Raw genomic sequence first — 25,424 nt, 5'->3', positions numbered from 1 at the left:
TTTTCATCTTTTCTCTTCCGTCAGCAGAGCTCAGTGCCAGTCCTGGGATCTTTGGCCAGACACAATCATCGGTACAAATATCCCCCAGAACCCACCGTGCACAGATGGCCACTCAGCTTGGCTTGTCACGAGTCACTGTCTATTACAGCAGGTTTCGTGATGGACGGTCAGCTTCTGAAGAACTCCATCCACAGACACAAATGGTCGGGGACACAGAGGTGCAGCCCTGACTGGCCTGTTGCCGAGGGAAACCATAGGATCTGGAACGAGGCTGTTCCTGCAGATGCGTGTGTTTGTGTGTAGAGGTATAAGCCAGTAAACACTTGGCTGACTGTAGCTTGGATTATGAAGGTGGGAGGTAGTGGACATACTTTCAGATGCTTTAGTCCACATCAAGGGGGCCATGTATGAATAAACATGTGGAACAATATTAGGCATGTTTACATGACATAATGAGGAATTATTGTGTTGGTCCAACATAAACCAGACTTTTAAAAAACATGTTTACATGTTAGTACTGCTGAAATTGTACTAAATTGAATTTATTTTTCGTCATACGCTACATGTCTCTCTGACACGGCCATCGGGCACAGTGCACACCAAGTACAGGTACTGTTCTCAGTCGTAACGCGAGCCTGGCTGAGGGTTTTTCTGTTCCACACCATACCGTACTTTACCAAACCTCGACTTAACTGTGCATGGAAACGTACTGACTAACGATGTTTACACGGTATCATGAACTTTACCAATCTTCTTGGCATAATCATGATCACTGTGTAATCATTATGCTATGAGGAGCGCATGGTGTTGTATGTATTTAACCTTTCAGCATCTTGGCTGCCTGACACTGTGGTGTGAGGTGTATTCCTTAACATTTCGGTACATATAATGGTCTTGTCTAATCAATAGCAGGTCATTGTCATGGCTCAAGGACGCAGGTGCTGATGAGATAGGGACATGTGAGACAAAGGGGGCAGGGACATCATGAAATGTTTACTGCAGCTGTTTACTGTCAGTGTGGCATTTAGCAGGTTTCACCATCGTGTCCCTCGTGCTCGGTCCTGGCAGACAGACAGACAAGGTGATGATCAGACAACAAAGGTCCCAGTGGTAAAATGGACAAGACATGCGGAGAATGCTGTCAAGATTGGACGAGAGTTAACAAGGAGACAAGCAAGGAGACATTCAAGCTATCAATACGGGCCACTGACAGGTCCTGTCGCTGCAGTGACACATAGAGAACTAATTATCAATGCTAATTAAGAGGCTAGTCAACAACAGCAATACAAAAAGGGATATTTTTTTCCCCCAATAACGATTCAACGGACTGAAAGACCTCACGTCCTCTTTCCCAAAGGGATAAACGGAGGCTGATGTAGGAGGAACTGACACTGCCAAGGAGACACAAACTTAAGCAATAAAATGGAAAAAAGTACGAGAAAGGCTCCTGTTTTGTCACCATGTACACTAACAGGAACAGAAGACATTGATTTATGTTGTTCAAAAAACACAACAACCTTGCAATTTTTATATTTCAATCATTATATTGTTTTACAGGAGTTCTACTTGCTTGTTTTTAAGGAAGGGCTCAACTTTGTGAACAAGATTTCAAGAAAAACAAGAACTGTAAAAAGAAATGCATAATAATATATGTTCACGCACATCTCATCTTGGTACCTGTGGTTTATGGTTTCACACCTCACTTTATGTCTTTTCTTAGTGCTGTCATCAATCTTTTAGCTATTAGTTTTCATAATGTTGCAATTTGGTGACAGCAGAGATAATAAATAAAAAAGGAAAACAATGCATGGATACAGAAATAAAAAAAAAATGGAGAAGATGGTTCAGCACTACTGATCACCCGTGGTTTACATCAGATTCTGCAGTTTAATTTCAAAGCATTTAAAATCATTAAACTCTAAATCTTCCCCTTTAATTTTCTCTTCACTACTCAAACTTCAACTTCTCTCAGTGTTTTCACTATTTTCAACGCTTCACGTGTATTTCTTTAGAAAATGTTGGCTTTTCGAATGTTCCCATTTCCCGGAGTTTTCTCAAGCACCAACATTATGTAGAAATTACCGCAACACAACTGGAGATTTTGTGTATGTGCATCTTTGCGAGAACACATGTGAGGACACCTGTTCACCTAACCACATCAACAATATTTGTGCAATCAACTATCTAATTGTCTGTACGTGTATGTGTGTGTGTACCTGTCCGTGTGTCTATTCACATGTGTGATGTGTATGAGCAGTGAAGCATATTTGCCTCCAAGCTATATCATTTGCATACTTGTGACAGCCTGTCTATTGGGTGTCAGGCTCACTGATGCATGTTATGTTGCACTGGCAGCTCTGGTATTCACTGGGTCTCTATCAATGTCAATCCACCCTGTATCGATGCACCGAGCTAGTCACTAATGTCACACACTCAGTTATACTGAAGGATAACCCAACAATGTTGCCCTTGACCAGACTGTGAGTGACCACTTCTGATGGAAGGACCACAGTTTCTTGTGAATGGCTCTCTCCACTGAGGGAAAACAGCTCATTTGCAAACACACAGGAAAATTGCACTTGTCTTCTTCTTCCAATTGTTAGTTTGAAAATATTGAAAATCTGCATGTCTGTGCAGTGACAGAATGTGGAGGCACTCATCTCAGTGCAAAAAAAAAAAAAGATGAGAAAAAGCTTTCAGGGAAGCTTCACAGTCTGAATGACTTTAAACGTGTGTGAATAATTCTTCAAAGTCACAGAGAATATTGTCTCTCTTACCACAACAAAAAAGCACACACACACACACACACACACACACACCTTAGCAACTGAGCACCCAAAGTTCATATAAATACACATACTGTACACACACAGACTCACAATAGAAAGAGTCAAGCTGAATTTGAACACCATCCCAGATTCTCTTAACCTTGATCCATTCCGCTTTCCAGTTTATACTCATGTATACGTACAGTATATGTCTGCAGCGGACAAACCATCGCAAAACACAGATCTACAATGAAAATACAAATAACCTGGAGAAAATACACAACGTGATATACTGAATTAGGGAGATGCAGGTGAGAGAGACATTGACCTTGCAGATACAAACTTTGTGTACAGTTAGTTAGCACAAAAACCAGACCTCACACACACAAGTGGACGTGTTAAATGATTAGAGGACGAAGGAGAGACAGACACACTATAGAGGTTGTCCCTGCTGTTTCATAGAAGAGGATTCGCAGCTTGACTAGATGATATAATGAGCTGTTATGTTCTGGGTGACGAGATGAGAGGAAAGGACAGAATAGAGGAGAGAGTATGAAGGACATGAGAGGGAAATGAAAGAAGAGATCAGAAAATACACACACAGACACGCACACCCTCGCACGCACTGCATTGGACGTTTTTCTGCACACTTTTAAACTGCGACAAAAGTGTCAGCTGTGAGAAAGGTTAAGGTTTCAATTTTGGTGGCTACAAGTCACAGCATTGGAGAAGGAGAGCCAGAAAAGATGAAAGGGAAAAGGCAGCATGTTTGGGGGTGGGGGGGAGTTAAGAGCACAGGTTATTACTTATTTGTCATGTATTAGTTTGAAGGACTGTGCGTATGTGTGTGTGTGAGGTGAGGTGAGAAAGGTGGAGGGAGGGGGGCGTTGAGATGCTAAAGGTCTCTGTTGATGATTTGCACGCTCCATCGAGCTGACTGCTGGGGCGTAAAAAGCGACATGGTTGGTTCCTTCAACCTGCCTGACCCCAATCTCCACTCTACACCAGGTCCCAGTGCTGCCTGCCCACCATGTGGAGCCACTCCTCCTTTACACCCCCATTCTCACAAGGAAATACAAACATAAACACACAAACATATAGTTCTGAAAAACAAAAGTGAGTCCTCTCACCAGAGCTGAGTTTTCTTCCGATTTGACCTTGAGGTGAATTGTCCTCTCTGTAAACACATGAGACTCTACATTCTCTCTTATCGCATTGTTTAAACACAACAGCTCGACATCGTCTCCTCAATGTAAGTCAAGCTATTTGTTTGTGAGTGATGTGTTGTCCCCATGTACATGCAGTTATTTTCATCTGGGCATAACAACATTAACAGGCCTGAGAAGTGAAGACACACACACACTCACACTGAAATCCTTTCATTTGTATTCCCCATCAATAAACAAAACAAGTAATGTCTTTTTCCAACTTCCCCCCAAAAGGATGTGTTTATCTGTCAATACAGCACTTTTCTACAAAAGCCAATTATCAATATGCATAACTCAGTAGAATGCCACTAATCTTTCAAGTGGGAATGGATGTGATGAAACTACATCACTGTCCTAGCTGTTGGCACTAGAGGGCACTAGGGCTACATCTATATCCACCCTTCACTCCACCTGCAGAGTATGTATAGGGGAGCACATAGTTTTCATATGTAGGGTCCTTATCGCTCTCTTTAAATCTCTTTTTCCCTCTTCTCACTCACTCTATCGGTAAGATCAGACCGCCGTCAGCCAGCTCTCATGAGTTCTTCAGTTCCAAGAAGGTCAGCTGAAGGAAAACCTCCTCCTTATCCGGTTCCATTAAGGCACTCTTGACCTTGGTTCCCATGACGCAGTTCTGAACGTGGGTGCATGTGTGTACGCGTGACTGTCGTTGGCAGGAATCATGTTTGCTCCATTGTTTCATTGTTTATTCCAATCAAAGCCTCACACAGCACTACATACGCAGACACTAGCCGCTCTTCTCCTCCCTCCTTTGTAAATGAAATCAATAGGCAGGGCTATCGCATCCCCGCGCTGTCACTGCACATCTGTCGCAACAAAATGCAACAAAAGAGCAACATGCTTTTCTATTGAGTACGCTTAACCTGACACATAAACACACACACACACACTTACAAACAGGAACCTGATTATTAAAGTAAAAACAATGACTGCAAGATGAACTGGCTTTATATCAGTGGAGGGTTTGTCCTTTATGGGACAGGTTGTGTGATTTTTGTATGTCTGTCATTCGCTACCTTTTCAGACTGTAGTTGATTGAGGATGACTTGTCCAATTAGCAAGAAAAGCCACATCCTCAATTGGGATTTTTGGGTCAGTGGTTAAGGTTAGAGGTAGGTTGGAATTATGCATGTAGCAGTTATGATTAGTGTTAAACTGAAATGTTGCTTGATTGGGGCTCTCTAACTGCACCGAGGAGCTGTTACTTTCCTTTGCTTGCTCTCCATGTGACATTCAATTTTACAACACGGGCTAATCACATCATGTTGTGCAAATATTCTAGCACAAGCTCAAACAGTACACCGTCCAAAAGAAGCTTTTTGGACAAGACCTTTCTCCCCATCACTGCTATATTTGTCAAACAAAGTGCACCAACAACAGCAGACACCATGTCGTTATCACTTCAGCCGTGACAGACACTGCCCTACTTGAAAACGATGATGCTAAAAAAGCGTTATGTATGAGTGTGTAGTGTGTGAGTGCAGAGTAACCAGCACATAGATCATGTATATGTTGAAGGATACAGGTCTCCTCAGTGTAGGGTACAGGCACGTTGCTGCCAGCTGTCATGTAGCTGTAGAAGGACACCTCCAGAGTGTAGCAGTAGGACGTGTCGTCAAGAAGACCACCAAGGAAACGTCTACCAGTACCGGCCTTCACCACATCTCGGTTAAAGGACGTGTTGGACTAGAGGGAGACACAGACAAACAAGTTGCAAATGAGACAACAAAGTGAACAAGCAGAAAGGTGACACCTGAGTCAGAAGATGTGGGCCCATGTCTTATAGTGTCAGCAGAATATTCACTCTGTGTAGAGAAACTTTGAGTAAGATGCTGTGGTGTGGAAAACTTCCTGAAGGAGATCATTAGCTGCAACTATGACATAAAACCTTAAATGCCAATGAACATCCTGAACACCACCACATGAAATGATCATCTGTACCTGTTCCTGATGAACTCACATGATGATTGTTGTTTTTTATCTACATGCTGACACAGTTCCTTTTCTTAACTTGTTTAGTTGCATACTTCTGATTTGATCTTGATTAATATTGATTGCCACTGTTAGAAGGACAATAGGAGGAGGTCATGCACATTGTATACATTTCTGTGAAGCTCTCACTCTGTTGTTGTCCTGACTGAGCTCTTGCAGGAGCTATGTCTGAGCAGACCAGGGCTGAAGACCAGCACTGAATACCATTACCTGTGATAGATAGAATAAAGCTTTTTGCTCAACTGTTCTTCATAATTTAAGTCTCATCACTCGAACCGTTGTGAATTGATCCAAAGAGTTGGGGTGAAGTAGCGAAGGCTGACCTTAACACCAGTAGCTGGCTAAAGTTTTCGAATACAAAATGTTTCAAAACCAAACACAAAGTTATTGAGTAGAAAGTTTAGAAATATAATTATTTTATTCTTTGGTGTCCCAGCTTACCCATAGAAACTCTTGTGATGATGGACTCAGTCCCTTCTAAATTATGACTGTACTGTATGTAATGTGACAGGGGGTCACTGATTGTCATAAAGGTACAGAGAATTAATTAGAATAAGAATGAATTAAGTTATAAACATTGCTATTTAACTTTATGTGATGTGAATTTTGTTTGGAAAAAGGGAGGTTATTGTATGTACAGGCGAAAGATATTTATTTTATAGAGTCATAAAATGACTCAACTCTACTTTTATGATTTTTCCCCTTTGTACCACCCACTCAAATATGCAGCTTGTAGCGCTTCAACACCTGGGCTGCTGGACGAGTCAGTCAAACACAGCACGCTGCAGCTGCAGGTTGGAAATGCCCAACATTAACACTTTGACTCTTACTGACATAATAAAAAATGACATTACATTTTTACAATTAACCAAAATAAAACAGATGGGGGGAGAGTTCTGTATGTGTATGGGTATGTGCAGTAACATGGAGTAACATCAGTGTAACTCCTTGTTTCCATGTTTCAGAAACTTACTGGCAAACAACGCTCTCCGATGTTTTTAAGTACCTCTAATGGATGCACTTTTGGTGAGCATCTTACTGGATGCTATAACAGATTCTGCTTGCAGCGTGATCCCTAATCAAGACACTGAAGTTTGCATCCAGATTTGCAGTTTCACCGTCGGATGTTAAGGGAAAACTTAATTGAAATGTAACTTACAATGATCGTTCAATGAGGCTGTTTCCACTTCTTATAATGCTGTGTTCACACCGGACGTACATACAAAGTCAATGCACAGAAGCGATATTCGCGGCCAAACCGAGTGACGCCATGACCACGATTGGTGCGAAAAATCGCGTTGGCCAATCAGAGTTGCGATTCTCCAAATGATGTCATGTACTGTACTTGCCAGCGTCCAGACTGTAAACTATGAAGGAGAGATTGGTTATTTATGTGTGCGGTCACCCGGAGTTGTACGATACAACCTGTTTCTCTCACCAGGACAGAAACAAGAAAGACAAAGCCATGCAGCATAGTAGCCCCGGTTAGCACGGCGATTGTGTTTAAATAGTTTTGCGTGTGTGTGTTTGTAGTAACATTCCATGTGAATTCAGTTCATCTATAAATGTCTATAACTTCCGTCTTCTCTTCCGGCCAAAAAGCGCAGACTTCTGGAATTCGTGTCACTTGAGATTTGTGTGAATGCACCTGGGGTTATTGTAAGGCTCAGATACATTCAGTCTGTCTCTTTTTCAAGGGGTTTTCCAGCTAACATCTAACATAGCACTGTGAGCAAAGTGAGTCTTTAAAAAAAAAAAAATCATTTAATATCATACTTTCACTGTATTGTATATGACAAGGCACAATGAACAGAGTAGAATCAGTCAACAGAGGTGCAATATTATAAGTCCAGTAAACTGTTCTTAAAGTTCATTACCATTACAACCATTATTAATGGTGTATAGCGTATACAGTGAGTCAGGGCTTGAGTCAGTCACATGTTAAGTGAATCAATCATGCCATAAGTGAATTGGCCTTTGACAAGCTAAATTAAAACAAACTTCTTATTGCATTATAAATAATATATATATTGACATCTGCACACAAACCATTTGCATCATAAATATTTGACTCGTAATTTGATTTAACTTTGGTGTGGCTGTTTGGTGGCGTTGCAGTGACAGGCATTTGCTTGGTGATAAATGAAGAAAGGAGGTCTCATCAGTGAAAATGCACTAATGTCCACTGATTTGTTTCTCTGTAACTTGCAGTTGTAAGCCTTTGCAGAAGCCGTACGGGGTAAATAATGAAGGGTAATTTATTTTAACAGACTCACTTTGTACAATGTCATTATAAAGCGTGGTAGGAAATGGTTGTGGCAGGAAAAAAAACCCCACTCCAGTTTATTTTGGGTTTGAGTGCGTCAGCTATACTACACGAATACCATGGTGTCTTGGGAAGAGTGTGGAAAAAGTTTCCATTTACTGTCACTCCACTCTGCTGCAGCGAGTTTTGCCTTGCCTGAAATGCAGACATAGCAGCCACCAGTGGGAGTTTGCCATGATTGTGTTGTGCTGCTGCTGCTGCTGCTGCTGCTGCTGCTGCGGCTGCTGCTGCTGTGGCTGCACTGGGCTTTAGATAGTGCTGAATGGGCAGGGGTACAAAGCACAGTGAGGGAGATGACCCATGGGCCAGCTGCCACACAAGCAATACAGATACACAGTAGGAAAGAGAGAGAGAAGGAGCGAGAATGAGAGATATTATCCTTCATTTAACCAGATACAGCAAAGACACTGACTGTCAGTGACATTTCCACACGTGTGGCTGAACATCCACATGTCTGCTTCTCTCCGTATCCAGGTTGGCACACTGGCTATTGGTTGTCAATGGGCAATAAAGGCAATAAAGGTTACTCTTTATGACGTGTGTAAGTGGCTCGGCTATGAAATGTCACCATCAGTACAAAATGAAGGTCAGTAGAAGCGAGACAGGGCCGAGAGGAGACGGTTTGGTGGGTAATGCACCTGTGTGAAAAGCTGTTATTGCAGTTAGGTTGGATGGGTGGAGGTGTATCACAGTCAGGGACTGGATGTTTCCTCCCACACCCTCTTTTTCACTTGGTTTTCTCCTCCTCATCACCATCAGTGCACACATGTAAGTTGCTGTCCAAATATACCCAGTTTTAGCCAACTAAGAGGTGCTTCAGCACAGCACACGTGTGGCTTATACGAAATATCCTGACCTACTTTTATAGTGCTGTGCTTCATCATGAACTACCACGTTTGCTATTTGTGTTCTGCACACACATATGAATGCACAGTAGGGAGGAGAGTGGAGAGTGTGAGGTAGAGCGGGTCATCCACTTTTCTGAAGGTCGGTGTTTTTATCCCTAGCTCTTCCAGTCTACGAGTCGACAAGTGGAGTGAAGACACTTGAACACCAAACTGTGCGTGCTGTCAGGGTGTGAATAGGATGTATGAACAGCAGACAAACCTGAGCTATAGAAGTACAGTATGAATGTGAATAATATTATATTATATTATTAAGTGGTAGTAAAAAAAGAGAAAAGTGCTAAAAGAATTCAGTCCATTCATACCCATATATCTTAGCTCTATTTTAAGCTGCATTAGGCAGGATCACTGTGAAAAAAGGTCATTACAATACTCCATCTTTAAGACCACAGCTCTATCTTCTGAGCATCTCTGAAACTCTTTATTGTATTTATTGTACAACTCACTTTAACCACAGGTCTATTTGCAGCACAGGACGGTTTTGTCAGTGCTGCTCCACTGGATGTGACCTGTATGCACAGTAAGTGTCATGAAACAGCCACGGCTGTCCTGTGATCAGTCCAAACATCCCATCACTCCTGCCCATGGATCCTCTTCCCTGACCTCAGAACTGATTTATTCTTAAAAAGTAATGCATGCACTTTATATTAATGTTTGTGTATGTTCTTGTAATGTTTGTGGTATTTGTGTTGTTGTTCTTTGCTTTTCACCTCAAATACATGTAATTACACATATCTACACACCCAGCGCAACCAATATCTTCACTTTTGTGCCACTTAGTGCAGCAGCCGACATATAGGGTCATTTCATGTTCTCTGTCCGACCTACTGTCAGGACTGACACTGGCGAGATTCTGCTCTGGTGAGTTTGTTTGTGTGACTTACAAAAGAGAAGTCTGGTGCATTTTGGCACAACAGTCTGGGGAAGACGGCCTGTCTCTGGACACGCTCCTCTTCCTCGAACACATTTCCGTACATGAAGCCATTCAGCATGGTGGAATGGGCATGGACATCTATGTAGAACTCCAAACTCACCCTCTAAAGGAGGGAAAGAGGCAGGACAGTTAAGAAGAAGAGAGAGAAAGAGTACAAAAAAAACAGCAGGTTAGTGACGAGGAAGGCAGATATTCTTTCTGACACTGTAAGCAACAGCCCACACCACAGCATTTCCACTGGGAGTAAGGGTAAGGCCTTTCTTTGCTTTAGTGCTGAGGAAAGGTTTCTACCCAGGGGACGACACCAGACCCTCCGGACATTAGGAGCTGAAAATATGCTCATACCTGAAAAGAGCCAAGCACACACACACACACACACACACACACACAGACACACAGCTTCAATCAGACTGTCAATCAGACTGTCAGAGTGCATACATGCACTTATGTGCATGTACACACACACACACACACACACACACACACACACAGACAGACTCATGTTCATCCTCACAAACCACATACTTAGGGTTAATATGTACTTCACATTGAGTGTGTGATGCCTTTACCTTCCAATATACACGGTGTAAAATGGATTGGATAAAAATCTGTTTAATTCTCTTGACTCTCTTGTTATCACTTGGTCTACACACACACACACACACACACGCACACACGCACAAACACACACAGACCTTGATCTTGTGAAACAAAAATAGAGCTTCCCCTGACTTGACTTATTTTCTAACCTTTAACTATAACCCTCACAAGATGTAGGGAAAGCATGCTGTGATTTAATGCCCATAAAATTCATTACACAAATGTTCATTTACAAAACCACTGGAGGGGAGATGAACTTTGAGAGATTTAACGTCCTTGCAGGCACTCAGTATTAAGAAGCGCATGGTACGCTAAGGGTGAAGGTGAAATCTATTAAGCTCTTCAGAAACTAGATAAATTCCACATGCCAAGTGACATAGTATCCCATGCCCTCCAACTCAGTGGAACCATTAATTTTATCGTTCTATGCAACAGACTATTTCTAACTTACATACATTTAATAATACATTTCTGTATTGTGGAGACCTAGAAATAATCATAAAATATAAGGATTCAGAAATATTAAAATGGTCTAAAAGGAAAAAGTTACTCGACTTGCATCATTTTAAAAATAAGCCTGTACCTCAAGTGCCCAAAAAATCATTATGATGGAAAAATATCAAAACTAAGTGAAAGTGTCAAAAGTCAAATTGTTACTCCAAACAATGGAGAGCTTGCTCTGCAACCAACCATGGCTGGACTAACGGTTTCTAAGGGAGCGGCGCATAAAAGTCGTAAACACAGAAACTGAAAGCACTATCAGGCAGAACACAAGTGACCACGCCAACAGAAGATCAATATTGCAAGCCCCTGGGAGATAGAAAGACAACTTCATTACAGATACAAAATGAAATAAAGAATGGGAGACCCCATTTGGCAAAAAGGCTGTCAAAAAAGGCAGTCTTATATTCGTCTCAGGGGACGAGTGGCAGTTTCTAAACCACTTTTCAGAGGAGGAAACAAGGCCAAACTCTCTGGGAGGGCTGAGAAGCACAAGCATTTTATAGTGAATGGCTGGAAAAAAAAACCTATCCTACTGATTGATGAATCAGTTATATGATGAGTCCAGGTTGTGATTATTCATGTCCAGGGGCGCTTTTCCTGCAACAGAGCTCATGTGACTCAGTTTGCTCACACCACCATGTTGGCAGGAAAAGCTCCTGATAAATGAGCGGCACCAGGGTTAGTTTCAAGCTGTAAGAGTCCACTGTAATGCACTCTAAATCCATGGAGATCAAGCAATATGTCACAGAACCTGACAGACGGAATACATCTCATCCTTACAAGGAGTATGAAAAAAAAAAGCCTGATTGACAATATTCCAGACCTGCAGCATTACAGCATCTTCAACTTTCTGATCAACTTTCCTTCATTCTATCCTAAGAGGACACTTACACGTCACAATAAAAGCATGCAAAATAAACACAATATTTAAGTTAATAAGCATTTGAGGCTGTAACAACTGTGAAGTTCCAGAGTCACAGCTTCCTGGTCAATTGAGGAGAACTTAATTTAAAACAACCGTGCCCCTAACTTTGTCAAATAGAATAAAGGTTTTGTTATAGTGTCTGAAAATACATTAAACACTGCCTCCCTAGTGTATTCAGTGTCTTTGTTGGTTGATTTTGTTCAGTTAAGTCTTGCTGTTGCTGTGTTGTTGTTTCCTTGTGCTCTTGTCCTTGTTCCTTGTTCTTGTTTGACTTTTTCTTTGTGCCTTTTCCCTCCTTGTGGTTTTTGCTTTTTATGTTTTTTGTTTTTTTGAAAACTCCTTTGTCCATTTTGTGGCAACCTGCATGATTTAGGTCCTATTTTGTTGTTGTTGTGAAAACCTTGATTTATTTATTTTTTCAGTTTTTGGTTGAGGACAGTCTTTAACAGTTGAAATGGTCATGTGACATGTGTCAACATTTCCACGACTTTGCTGCCTTTTTCACTTTTAATAAAATACATTTAAAACAACATTACAGTAAAACAGGACACAGGAAACCGATTCCCGACTGAGTGGTGTGAAAAAAACATGTACTCTAAATATTAATTAAGGATTAATCAGCCATTGATTTATGTCAGATAGACAAAGATCTGTAGTTTTTAATTCAACAACAATGTGTAATTCATGTACCTCCTCCTCTATTCACATTATATGTTATATTTAGTTTTACATAGTGTACTTATGTTACATTTACATCATCACCATTAGACCTCTTCTACTCCATCTCATCACTCCATTCTCCAAGTTTCATCACCACCCTCTTAAACCTCTTCTTTATCTCTTTCTCTCCCTCCGTCTCTATCCTCTCATTCCACATTCAGTACTGCACCTTGTTCCCTGCGGATCATAAAGAAGGGGCGGGGAGGAAACAGTGAGGGGATGGAGAAAAAGGAGAAGGAGAAGTAGTGGGAGAAGACGGGAGGAGGCAGAGAAAAGACAAACAAAAGACAAAGAGAGACAACAACACATATGGTTTCATGTGCATGCCTGCCTACGTGTGTGTGTGTGTGTGTGTCAGAGGACAGAGGGGCAGGAGAAAGCAAACTGAAAAAAGTATAAAGATGGGGGGGGTGCAAAGAGAGGAGGGAAGGAAATAAGTACATAAAGACAAACACAAATAGAGAGAAAGAGAAAAAGGAGATATGATAAAGAAAAACACAGAGATGTGTGTAGAGAGGTGTAGAGAGATTGACAGGATGGAGAGAAAGAAAAAGAGAGAGAGCAAGAGCAAGAGAAAGAGAGGGAAGAGGTGCTTGGGCGGCCCAGGCAACACAGTGTGCCTGTGTTTGAAATTCTGCTCACAGCCAAAGCAATTTCCTGGCAGTGGCTGTGCTGTCAGCTGCTTGGCTGGCTGGCGGTGAAATATGGTGGCTGGGAGTCGGCCGCTAGCAGCCCCCGACAACCTGATGGATGGAGCCCCAGAGGAGAGGAACAGCAGCAGGAGAAGGTGGGGGAGACGGGGACAGTGAGAGGAAGGAGGGAGGGAGGGGAAAAAAAAAACAGAAAAAGAGAGCAAGTGGTGGAAAACAGCAACATGCGGCCGACAGAGTAGTGGAGGTGATGGGAGGTGCACAGTGGAGTATATATATATATATATAAATATATATATATGGCAGTGGTAGATAATGGACGAAAAGGGAGGGGGTGAAAAGAATAGGGTAGCGAAAGAGGTAGATCAAGCGCCATTAGGCAGAGGACGGAGTTTCGACCATCAAAGCAGAGTCTAGCCAAGGAAAAGCTGTCCGATAATTACTTAGATTATATGGTGTAACATGTTGACATGTTAGTCCAACTGAGATTATACAAAATCACACTTAGTACTAACGCACCCAGATAATGTGATTAGGAGGTGAGCTATAATACAGCATGTATACCTTCAGTTGGACCAGAGTCAGACCCGAGCTGACCTGGGCGCTCGCTTCACGCCCCACATTCCCACCCTTGTCTAATACCTGTAAATAATAGAAGAAGCTGGTACACAGAGGAATAAGACAGCAGCTGCAGAAAACTGGCACACTTCTGGCAGGTAAAGTGGTTTGATGATGATGAGAGCAATTTGATGCTCTGTCATCTTAAATCATTGGATATTTTTAAGTTGATGGATGGTAGGAAGACTCTGAATATCTCTCGATAACTAACTGAATGCTACCTAATACTAACAACCTGAAAGGAGGTGTTTCACCCACTAGTCGAGTGGAGGCGGACACGTGTTCTACAGCAAATCGATTCCCCACTAGTGCTTGTATACCGGGACAAAAGCAGTTGTCCAACTGAACGCCATAGTCGACCTGCAACTGTAGCTTGACTTAACTGTGCATGGAAACATCCTGAGTGTTAAACCAGACGCTTTAGGGCAACGTTAATGGTTTTGAAGACAGAGTTGTGAGTGAATGGTGCAGTATCTGACACAATTATGAAAACCGGTACAGTGTAATATAATGCTTCCAAAAAATTGGGGGACTAATGTAGCATTGTGTCTTACTAATGGGTTTTAAGTTAATGTTTTAATCAAGATGGTAAAGCTTCAGAGCAGGGAGAAAATCCTCGACATGACGTATGTCAGGGTGATCTCGCATCAGCCCCACATCTCTGCTACCCAGTTGCTGGAGGCGTTTATCCCATTAAACTGCTGAACATCCAGTTTTTTTTTCTTTTATCAGTAGAATCCACTTCTTATAAGCATACTTTAACAGTTTTGCAGCTGTCTCTGCAGCGTCATGTAGCTGCTTTGCTTAATAAACACAGAAAGAGGTGCTAGAAGGTTCAATCATCATTTTCAATGAGTTGAATGTAACAGATACATATTTAAAAGGTACTCAGTTCAGCTTTAATGATTATACAAAACAAAGCAATTTGTGACCCGGTTGGAACAAGGGTCTTTCTGCATGGAGTTTGCATGTTCTCCCTGTGCGTGCGTGGGTTTTCTCCAGGTTCTCCAGTTTCCTTCCACATTTTTGGGTTTAGGTAAATTGGACACTCTGTATTGACTGTAGTGGATGGTTGTTTGTCTCTATGTGTCCCTGTGACAGACTGGTGATGTCCAGGGTGTAGCCCACCTTTTGCCCTATGTCACCTGGGATTGGCACCAGCGTCCCTCATGACCCTCTAATAATAAATAAATGACTTGATCAAACAAATATAATCTGATAAAAATGTGAATATTTTGAATAATTGATGAATTAATCATGTTAGTTTATACGCAAAATACCAACAATTCATGGGTTTCATTGATACAAATGAGAAATCAATCGTATGTTACAGACCTATACTTGGAAAACTATTTATTTTTGGCTCTTACAGTTTCATGTTGGAGCAGGACATTACCTTTTCAACAATCTGTGGCTACAAAGCTGGAAACACATTCATTTTATCCTAAATTATTGAGGTAGTTGTAATGTGTCCTGCCTAAACTATAAACCTGCGCACAAAAATTATACAAAATATGTGTTGGTGATGCAGCTCAGTCTGTCCCTGTGACATTTTCTCCTTCACGGCCTGATGTGAAGGACAGTCACAGGACTAGCAGCAATAACAGTAGTAACAGCCATGGAGTCCCCACAATGTCATGTCCAAGCTTACTACAAAACTCACTTAATGCCCTGTCAATCAAAATGAGACAGTTCTGAAGGCCTCACCGCTGTGATTGATGCGTCAATTAACAACCCGCTCTGACCTCCAGAATTGTTCATTTGAAATTGTGATTAAGCAATTAGGGGCAATTAAGAAACAGAGAGTGCTGAATGAAAGTCAGGAGACAATATGAGAAAGAGCGAGCAGGAGAGAGACAGAGAGGGAGGGCGGGCTGTCCAAATAAAACCTCTCACAGAGAAACAAAAGCACCGTCTTGCTGCAGAAACCCCGGGGAGCCTTCTGCTTGTGGTGAACTTGCAGCAGCCACAAACAGTTTAGCGAAACCTAGAAGGTCAAATAAATGAATTTTGTCAGACAAGTACTTATCTCCTGCATATTAATTAGCGCAGGGTGCAGGGGCGCAGCGAGGGCCATAAATGCAGGGCTTATCTTTACACGGAGACGAAAAGGAGCTGATTGAAGCAGGATTACAAGCTCCTGAATAAAGCTCTTGGCATCAGCATGAGCGTACCTTTAGAGGAGAAGGGAAACAGCTGCTTGTTCAGGAGAAAAAAAGCCAAAATATAATATCATAATATAATAGTGTGCAGCGTATTATCCAGTCTAAAAATGTTTGTAATATTTGCAGGAGAAGTGACGTAGTTTTTGCTCATGAAAGATCCAGCTGAGCTTCAAAAATAGCAGCAAGAGGTTGGAAAAGAGGGACTGAAGGAATACCATATTCAATATGTCCTGCGTCCTTATTGTTGAAGACATTGTCCTTGCACGGCATATCATTTCAAAGAAACTCATTGATGTAAGATTTACCACTTTTTACGGGTCCTTTATTTCCTCATTTTCTTTATTGCTGATTCATGATGACAACATTATATTGTGCCGAATCTCCTGAACAAAAAGACTATAACATTAGTGAATACAAGTATTTTCTGATCACTGTTTAGCTTCAGAGATACTATTTTGTTTTAGGATGAAATTCCAGCTTCTCCAGGTTTGGAGAGCTTTGATATTGTGGTTGATTGAAGTCCTGGTTGTGTTTGAACAACAACAACAATGACAGTCAGTTTGAAAGAATCCTATTCAAAACGTATAAAACTGACTCATCTATCACAACCTGGTCTGCTGTTGTAGAACATTATCTATTATCTATTATCTAAATCCCATTTAAGTTGAAGAAGAGGTTGAACACAATGAAGAATGTTTTACAAAGTTTGGTCTGTTTTGGTCTGTGCAGATTTACTCTGTGCCCTAATATTCATGTCTCTTTGTCGCCAGTGGAGACACCAACCACCTCTCCTCTATCCTGCATTTCTCTCTTCAGCTTCAAATTTTATGCCCACAAATAGTTAAGAAAAAAACAATTAGCTGATTTCTCCAACTTTCACTTGGGAGCAAAACTTAATCTTTCATGATCTGTCAATTAATTGCGATAATTATCGCAATTTTAAACGCTTTTTTTACAGCCCAATTGAGGTCACAAGATCACCGATCCTCTAACGATGTAGCAGTGACAGAACATGGCAGATGGCATGACCTGCTTCATGGGCGAGAGTAAATGACACAAACCCCTGTCTCCGCCTGTCTCCATCTCTCTGATTTTCTGGCCCCTCCCATGCCTTCTCCCTCTCGGTATGCACTGTGCTCTCAAATTGATGGCGGTATTTGTCTGTTTATGAACACAGAGGTGACTTGTAATCAGGCTGAACGGGCACAGGCAGCCCTCTGCTTCAGGCCTGTTAGTGCCACATAAGCTGCCACATCTGTTGGTAGGGCTTGCCAGGCGAAAGGGCAGAAATAGGAGAAGAGGAAACTAATAGGTAAAGACAAAAGAGGTGATGTGAGAAGACAGGCGCAAGAGGGGAGGAGGGAAAAGCGTTGAGATATGTGAACATTTACATAAGAGTGTGAGAGCTTCATCTGTATCTTCCTGTGAAAAGCAGACAGTTCAGCTTCCAGTGGAGGGAGAATAAAGAGGAAATGACGGAGGGATTGAAACGACGCAGGGATGATGGGGAAAATTTGGCTGTAAATCTCGGAAACGGATCAGAGATGCTTGGCGGAGACCAAAGGACATTTTAACACACAAAGCAAGACAGGAGAGCGAGACGACAGAGAAAGGCAGAGAAAAAGACACAAATCCACACGACAAAAACACACACAGAGATGTGCCTGTTGAGCAAAGACAAAGAAGACAAGGAGGGAGGCTGTAGAAGTCACACAGGGAGGGCATTAAAGAGGATTTCAAGGAGCGAAATTCATCTAGCTGCTGTGACAGGACGTAATACATTTGTTTCAGATAGAAAATTAATTTTCTAATATTAAAAAGGTCAAAAAGAAGCCAAGCCAATGACCTCTTTGTCATTCCAAACAAATTATCCAAAATGGCAGTGTCAAATTGGTGGGGATATGCCAGCCGGTGATGAATGCTTCTGGTAATCAGCCAATCAAAAAGAATTCTTCTTCTGCTTTTGATAAATGAGCTGGAAAAGCAACGCTTTAGGAAGGAGATGGGTCCATTTGTTTCTTTGGTCTCTTTTCCTTTTTTTCCCTTCCTCTCCGTTTCTCTTTTCAAAACAAACAACAGGGTAGCTTGGGAACAGATTATAGCTCCTTGCATCACTGACTCTTTCAGCCATTTTCCCTGCTGACCAATGTTCAGCCACAGATGGTAAATGATGGAATTTTATGAAACAGCTTGAGCAAGCCCACCTTCAAATGGACAGAGTGGAAGGTTACAGCCAGTTATATGCAAATATTACTGTTGTCGTTCACAGCGGATTTACAATAGATGACACCTGCATTTTTCATTATATTTACTCGTAAATTGCTCAAATAAAATGTGTCAGAAACACATAAAGCTTGGAGATGAGTAACCTCCAGATAGAGCCCTTGAGGGGGAAAAAGGCACGGGCTTTACAAAAAGTTGTGCTCATATTAGGACCATAACTGTGAAAATCGACAAAAATGTTGGTGACTTAGTTAAGACCTGTCATCTGCGCAACACAGATGTATAGCCTTGTTATTTTATTCAATTGTTTATCCATATATTAATTATTTTAACACCGCTTGGGCTGGTACTCATCGGTCATCACTAGAGCCAGAATATCATCTTCAGAAATTGAGCACGGATGATAATAATAATAAGTTGTGTACACAGAAATGATTCCTCTGAGCCATTGTTTCTTTGTTATGGTGTCCTTGGTGTTTATCAAGCAAACCATCTTCAGATTAGTTTATTTGCACACAGTCCAATAAACAGAACCATTGCCTCTTCCTTTCATCACATATTTGCATTCAGTTATCAACTTCGTGCTTATTCTACCTGCTCTGTTCGCTGACTTCACATTCATGTCCTGGTGCCTTACAGTATGACTATCTTGTTCATTTATTGACATAATACAGTACAGTATAATAGGTTTGTGTTTCTTTATGTATTATTTTATTTTTTATTTTCTATTATCTTTTTTTTTTTTTTTTTTTTACAATGTTTTGAATAAATTGTGGTATTTACTATTTACCGGAGAATTTTCAAGCCCCTAGACATTTTTTTTTTTTGGCAATTCTTCACATTTTCATGGAAGTTAAATTGTGACTTAATTAATTTTTTTATGTGAAAATTACGGAACCCCACACATGACATGGGGGAAAAAAAAATGTGGCCACAAAATACTAATTTGTTCCCTTGAAATAGGTAAAATGTGCGCACGATATACTAATTTGTTCCCACTATCCCACACTATCTCTGCACATCGCAAAGCTTCAGCCCTCTTCTCTCACTTTACTTGTACAGCTCTCCAGGTAATTCATGAGAATGTTATTAATGTTATTAATGTTATTAATATTGTGCACACATTAAACTTATTTCTTCCTGTGTGTGTGTGTCTCCATGTGGTCCTGTGATGGACTGGCGATCTGTCCAGGTTTGTGACCCCAACCTATCGACCCTATGTCAGCTGAGATAGGCGCATCACCCTCACGATCCCTCATGTGGAGGATAAAGTGGGAGAAGATGGATGGATGGACATTATACCTATTTCGTGGGAACAACTTTGTATTTTATGCCCATAAATTCATATTTTGTGGCCACAAGTTATTTATGTATTTTTTTACCCATGTCATGTCTGGGGCTCTGTAGAAAATAAATACATACAAATACAAAATCTTCAGCTGTAAAAGGTCTGTATTTATATAGCTCTTTTCTAGTCTTGATGACCACTCAAAACTGCTTTACGCTACAATTTTCACACTTCTTTCATACCCATTCACACACTGCCGGCATAGCTGTCAGGAGCAAGGAGATTCAAACCCACAGCCTTCCATTTCAAAGACAATTCACTCTACCACTGAGATTTCATTGTCCCAAAGTAGTTCTTGTCCAAGGGTTGTATGTCAGTGTTGAAAGCCTGGTGCAGTTTCCCACTCAAATAATACAACTTTTGTTGATGAAACAATCCCGCACTGTTTGACATTCTGTCATTATGATCAACACAGTAAGTGTAGTTTATCCCTCTCAGCTTATCAAACAAGCTAAGGCAAGTAAACATGGGTGATTGTGTCTGAATGTGATGTCTTGACAAGCAGCTACTCCCCGAGATTGAAAATACAACGGTGGGGATGCTGAGGATAAATGTTTGTTGTTGTGATCACACGATACATTTATTGTTGGCTTTGAATTACTGATGGGTGCCAAAATAACACCAGCATAATCCTTTATATTGGAATTCTACTGAATGAAGCACTTTCTTTGTCAACTGTAAGTGGATATACTCTGTTTTCATAAAGATACGCAAACCGGTGCTGTTGGGACTTAAAGGAATAGTTCAGGTTTTTGTAATTGATGTACAAAGTACTGACACCTGCGCTCACTGATAACATGGCTGGCGACAGGGACAGAAGAAACATTTAAATACAAATATTTGTCAAATTAAAGTTTCCAACCTTCATTACCAATGCAGCGTAGACTGTTGCTGCAACACGCTTTGATTTAAATGGCACTTGTCTGGGAACTGGAAGCAAGTCATGGAAGTTATTGCCCGAACAGAGGAAGGAAGCTATTTTCCTAGCAGAAAGAAAGTGCCGCTGAGTTCACAATGATGGAGAATCGCTTTGGAGTGATGGGGTTGTCTGCCACACGAATGGTTGATGGAATTTCAAACTGAATGGGCTCTTTTGTAAAACGGAGGGCAATGTGACTTTGAATTATGATGCCTCATGCATAGAACTGGCGCTATCTAAAGAAGTCATGGTGACTGACAAAAAGCCAGAGTCAGATTTGTATACATGAAGGTGCACAGAGTCTTTGCACTGCATATCTAACTCACAATCTAAGCTAAAGTACTAAGCTGAAAGGCAAACATTTAACTGCTAAGCTCAGAGGACAAGAGACATGCATATCCATAAAACAAGCACACAATTTGAGTTCCTAATTTCTGCTGCAAGTAACAACTTTGTGTTTTAGCTCTCTTAAAATGTGAATGTTTAAAGTCTGTGGCAACCAAAACACTGCCAGATTTACTAGCATTGTATCACTATCACATTCTGTGTGCAGTGTGATAATGTTGCCACAGACATAAACGACATACATGTATATATATATACACATACATACATATATATAATCTTTTAATGGCTATAATGGCTATATTATATATAGCCATATTATATGTATATATACAGTATATATATACATATATACTGTATATATATACATATATATACACATATGACTTTAATATATATATATATATATATAATATTTTAATGGCTATGATGGCTATAGTATATATTAAAAAAGACTGGATATGAAGGCACGTTATCATAGTCATGTGTAACACAGTGTAACACAAAAATAGCATCTGGTCCACAGTACAGTGGACCCAGACCAATTTGTACAGTTGTGAGGTGCTTTAAATCATGCAGTCAGTGGTTGTGTTTGCCTTCAGCTGTTTTTTTTTTGCCACTCAGGCAAAATGTAAAGTTTAAAGTCTGGTATGATTTACTTGGGAAATACAAGAATATAATATGGCAAAAGAAATCAAAACATACTTGTGCTGAAGGTTCACCCAGATTTTCTGGATAGCTTTATGATAAACCACAGTGGAAGCATCTGTGATCATAGTTATTATTCTTCATTTCCTGGATGAGTTAAACTGATGGTTTTTTTCAAAATTAAATATTCAAATTCGGCACTCAAACTATACTGAAATATGAGATTTAAATACATATTACCACCCTAAATGTAAATGTAAAAAAAAAAAAAAGTTTTAGATAAAATGTTTTACATAAAGGTGCAAACAGTAATTTCTTTGTACACATTTGCAAGACTATTAGAGCACGACTTATACTTGTTGCAGTCCCAGGTCCTCTGACTTAAAAAAACAGCATAAAAACATTGTCCTAAAATTCAAATGAATCTCATTCTAGCTTCCTTTCAGTCTCTACGGTTTTCAGTAAAAATCCATGTGGAGTTAGTAGCTAGTGAAAGTGCCTCGTGCTAGTTTAGTCCGACTCTTCTGCTGTGGCTGCTGCTGATCTCTTGTTAATAGAGTCTTCCAGCAGAGCCCTCCAACCTTGCTAGCCTCATTAGACTCTATGCCCGCTGTGTGAGATGAACATGAATGGAGGGCAGCAGCACAGGGCCTCCTGGCTGCAGAGTTGGCATTGAAACTGGCATCTGGGAGCCCCAGACATGAGTAGTGTGTCTGATGGGATTAGCTGGCTGTGGCAAGAGGAAGACAGAAAACGAGAGGTTGCCTGTGCCTTCAAATTACCTCTGCAAGACTGAATGCAATCATCGGGGAAAGGGGAGGCTACAGGGGGACAAATGCTGGTGGGATGGTTATCAACCAAGCTGGAGCGGGGTTGGAAGGTGTCTGACGAGCATAAATACACTCAGGTAACATATGGCATAAAATTGTGCTGACTGGGGACGACACATTTACTCAGCCAGAGAGGCCAGAGTTAAGAGAATCAATCTCTGTGGAGCATACAGGTACAGCTGTCTGAGTGTCAGGTGGTGGATGATTCTGCACTTTTATTTGACAACAGGATGGAATATATGTTAACTGTGTGGCATGAACTCAACAGAGTAGATGTGCAGTCACAGTTTTTTTTCACTTGCTAAACCATTGGTCAAAACTGGAGCTAACTCTTCACTCAGTTTGTATCACAGCTGAACAGTTCATCTCACCCTCAAAACTCTCCATCGCCATCATAAAACAAGCTCATTTATCCACATCACTGGCAACAGGTTTGAGTCAGAAAGCAAACACTGTCACTCTTAGCACACGGAACTACAAAATACTAACAACAAAGATTAGGACATTTAGTAAAAGACATTTTATCTTTTTTGAATCATTATTTTTTTCTGATAAATCTGAATTTTAGATAGTTCTCATCTTTGCACTATATTAAGTGTACTTAATTATTATGTTGCAGTAATTCAGTTACATTTATGTTTTCTATATCTTTTCATAGTACTTACAAAAATAAAAAACTTGACAAAAAGAAAAAAAAAGCAGAATCACAAAATTCCAGGGGTAGAATAAAAAATTAAAGCAGACACAAAAACATGGAGAACATATTAATTCTCTCCTCCGAACAAACACAGGTCACCTGGGTAGAATTTCATGCACAAACTGCACTCAGTTGTGATTGGAATTATTATCCTTATTTCACTGTATTGACAGTAATTTGGTATATTTTTTTTATATATAGATTTTATAAATGTATAAATCTAGATATGGCTGCAGCAGAAATGCACAATTCTGTTTTTACTGTATTTTAAGTGTTTTAGCATCTGATAAATGTGCTGCAAAGTATTGTATAATATATGTTTTGCAAATGGTGGACTGAATGAGTTCATGAATTTTGGTAACTGTGGTCAATGAATGCATTTTGTGTCAAAGCAATGAAAGGTGATTCACAGTTTACTCCACATAGACTTCTGCCTATGTGACTTTAATTTTGATCAATGCTTGTAAACTAAAACAAATCAGAAAAATTGAATAAAACTCTAATTAGTCGGTTGCAACCATTCACTTTTTTGTGTGTGTGTAAGAGAGAGGAAAATACCCACATTGGCAGAAGAAAAATCTTTTGCCTGTGCAGTGCTACAAAACTATGGTTGTTCAAGTTTTGGTAAGAGTAATGTATGTCTGTTTGATAAAGCTCAGTGTGTGTGTGTGTGTACAGTATGTGCATAAGTGTTTGTGTGTGTGAATGACAGGCATGAGTGGATCACACTGCCATGACAGAGTCTATCGATAAGTGTGTCAACGCTGGGGGAAAAGGTTAATCTGCCCGATGCCAGCCCCGCACTTCACCCATCTCTGGCCTGCCCCACATCCCACCCCAGCCCACTCCCTCTCTTATCAGGATTAGAGGAGTGTACAAAAGGGCAGAGTATTCCCAGGACACACACTGACCTTCAATAATCCCACCAACCTGCTGCTCTGCTTATAATTAAAGGAACAAAAAGAAAAATCCCCGGCCTGCCGGTGTAGCGTTTCCATGACTGAAAGACGAAAACTGGGGAAAGTAAAAGTTACACTACATTTAGAGACAGTAAGCACAGAGACTTGCCTCAGTAAAATATTTTTGAATGACCAGGAGAGCTGACATTCTCATGATGCTGACTAGCCCATCCATTCCCCCCAAGTGCACAAACCCCAGACACAGATTGGAGAAACATGCTGAACCAAGCAGGGAGAAAGAAATCAGTTCTTGGCACCACTAGATATTATTGTGGTGAAGAAATGTTGAGCACAGGATGTAGTGTGTGTGTACTTATTTGTATATATTTGTGAGCACCAGAAAATGTATAACTCGTAAAAAGTGAGAACAGTTTGGCTGGTCCTCATGTCCTGTCATGCCTTGTAAGGGCTGTTGTTGGGTCAAGGACTGGTTTTAGGGAGAATGAGACATATGTCAGGGTTAGGTTACAGGTTAAGGTTAGGGTTATCTTATGGTGGTTAGGATTAATTATGGTTAAGGTAAGAGCAAGTCTCCAGGAAATGAATGTAAGTAAATGCAGCATCCTCTGATGTCATGGAAACCAGTGTGTGTGTGTGTGTGTTTGCTCACAGGGTCTTGGTTCATCTGCATTATCAGTTGTTTGACAGCATGCAGCGTGGGGTGGGCCCATGGAGAGGGATCCTGCCAGTGACGATTCAGGTCAAAACCCATCAGAGAACACCTGTATACACACACACACAAACACAAGAAGAAAGAAAACTCAATTTGGACAATTTGCAACTCAGTTTTCCTTAGGCACACATGTAAACTAATGAGAATTTTTGTCCTACCTACAGTGCCTTGCATTAATCTGAAAAGTGTTGAGTGAATTATGTATTGACCCCCTTTACGGTGAAACCCCTAAGTAAAATCCAGTGCAACAAAATGCCTTAAGAAGTCATATAACTAGTAAATAGAGTCCACCTGAGTACAACTTAATCTCAGTATAAACACACCTCTTATGTGAAGGTGTCAGAGGTTTGTTAGAGAACATTACTGAACAAACAGCATCATGAAGACCAAGGTGCTCACCAGACAGATCCGGGATAAAGTTGTGGAGAAGCAAGGTTAGCTTATAA

At 40.7% G+C, this 25,424-nt stretch overlaps 1 protein-coding gene across 1 annotated transcript in view; it reads right to left on the bottom strand.

Moving 5' to 3' along the window:
• agbl4 (AGBL carboxypeptidase 4) overlaps nt 1-25,424 on the bottom strand; it is a 266,168-nt gene that overhangs the window by 5,179 nt on the left and 235,565 nt on the right. Inside the window, exons 9-11 of the mRNA XM_058638217.1 lie at nt 24,916-25,027; nt 10,105-10,257; nt 5,521-5,683 (exon numbers count right to left, since the gene is read on the bottom strand). Of these exons, the coding sequence (XP_058494200.1) occupies nt 5,521-5,683; nt 10,105-10,257; nt 24,916-25,027 (428 nt within the window). The remainder of the gene's footprint in view (nt 1-5,520; nt 5,684-10,104; nt 10,258-24,915; nt 25,028-25,424) is intronic.

This window comes from Solea solea, chromosome 9 (genome assembly GCF_958295425.1).
Source record: "Solea solea chromosome 9, fSolSol10.1, whole genome shotgun sequence".
In the NCBI taxonomy this organism is placed as follows: domain Eukaryota; kingdom Metazoa; phylum Chordata; class Actinopteri; order Pleuronectiformes; family Soleidae; genus Solea; species Solea solea.
Note: the sequence above shows the minus strand (reverse complement) of the source record. Positions and strands in the feature narration are given on the sequence as shown.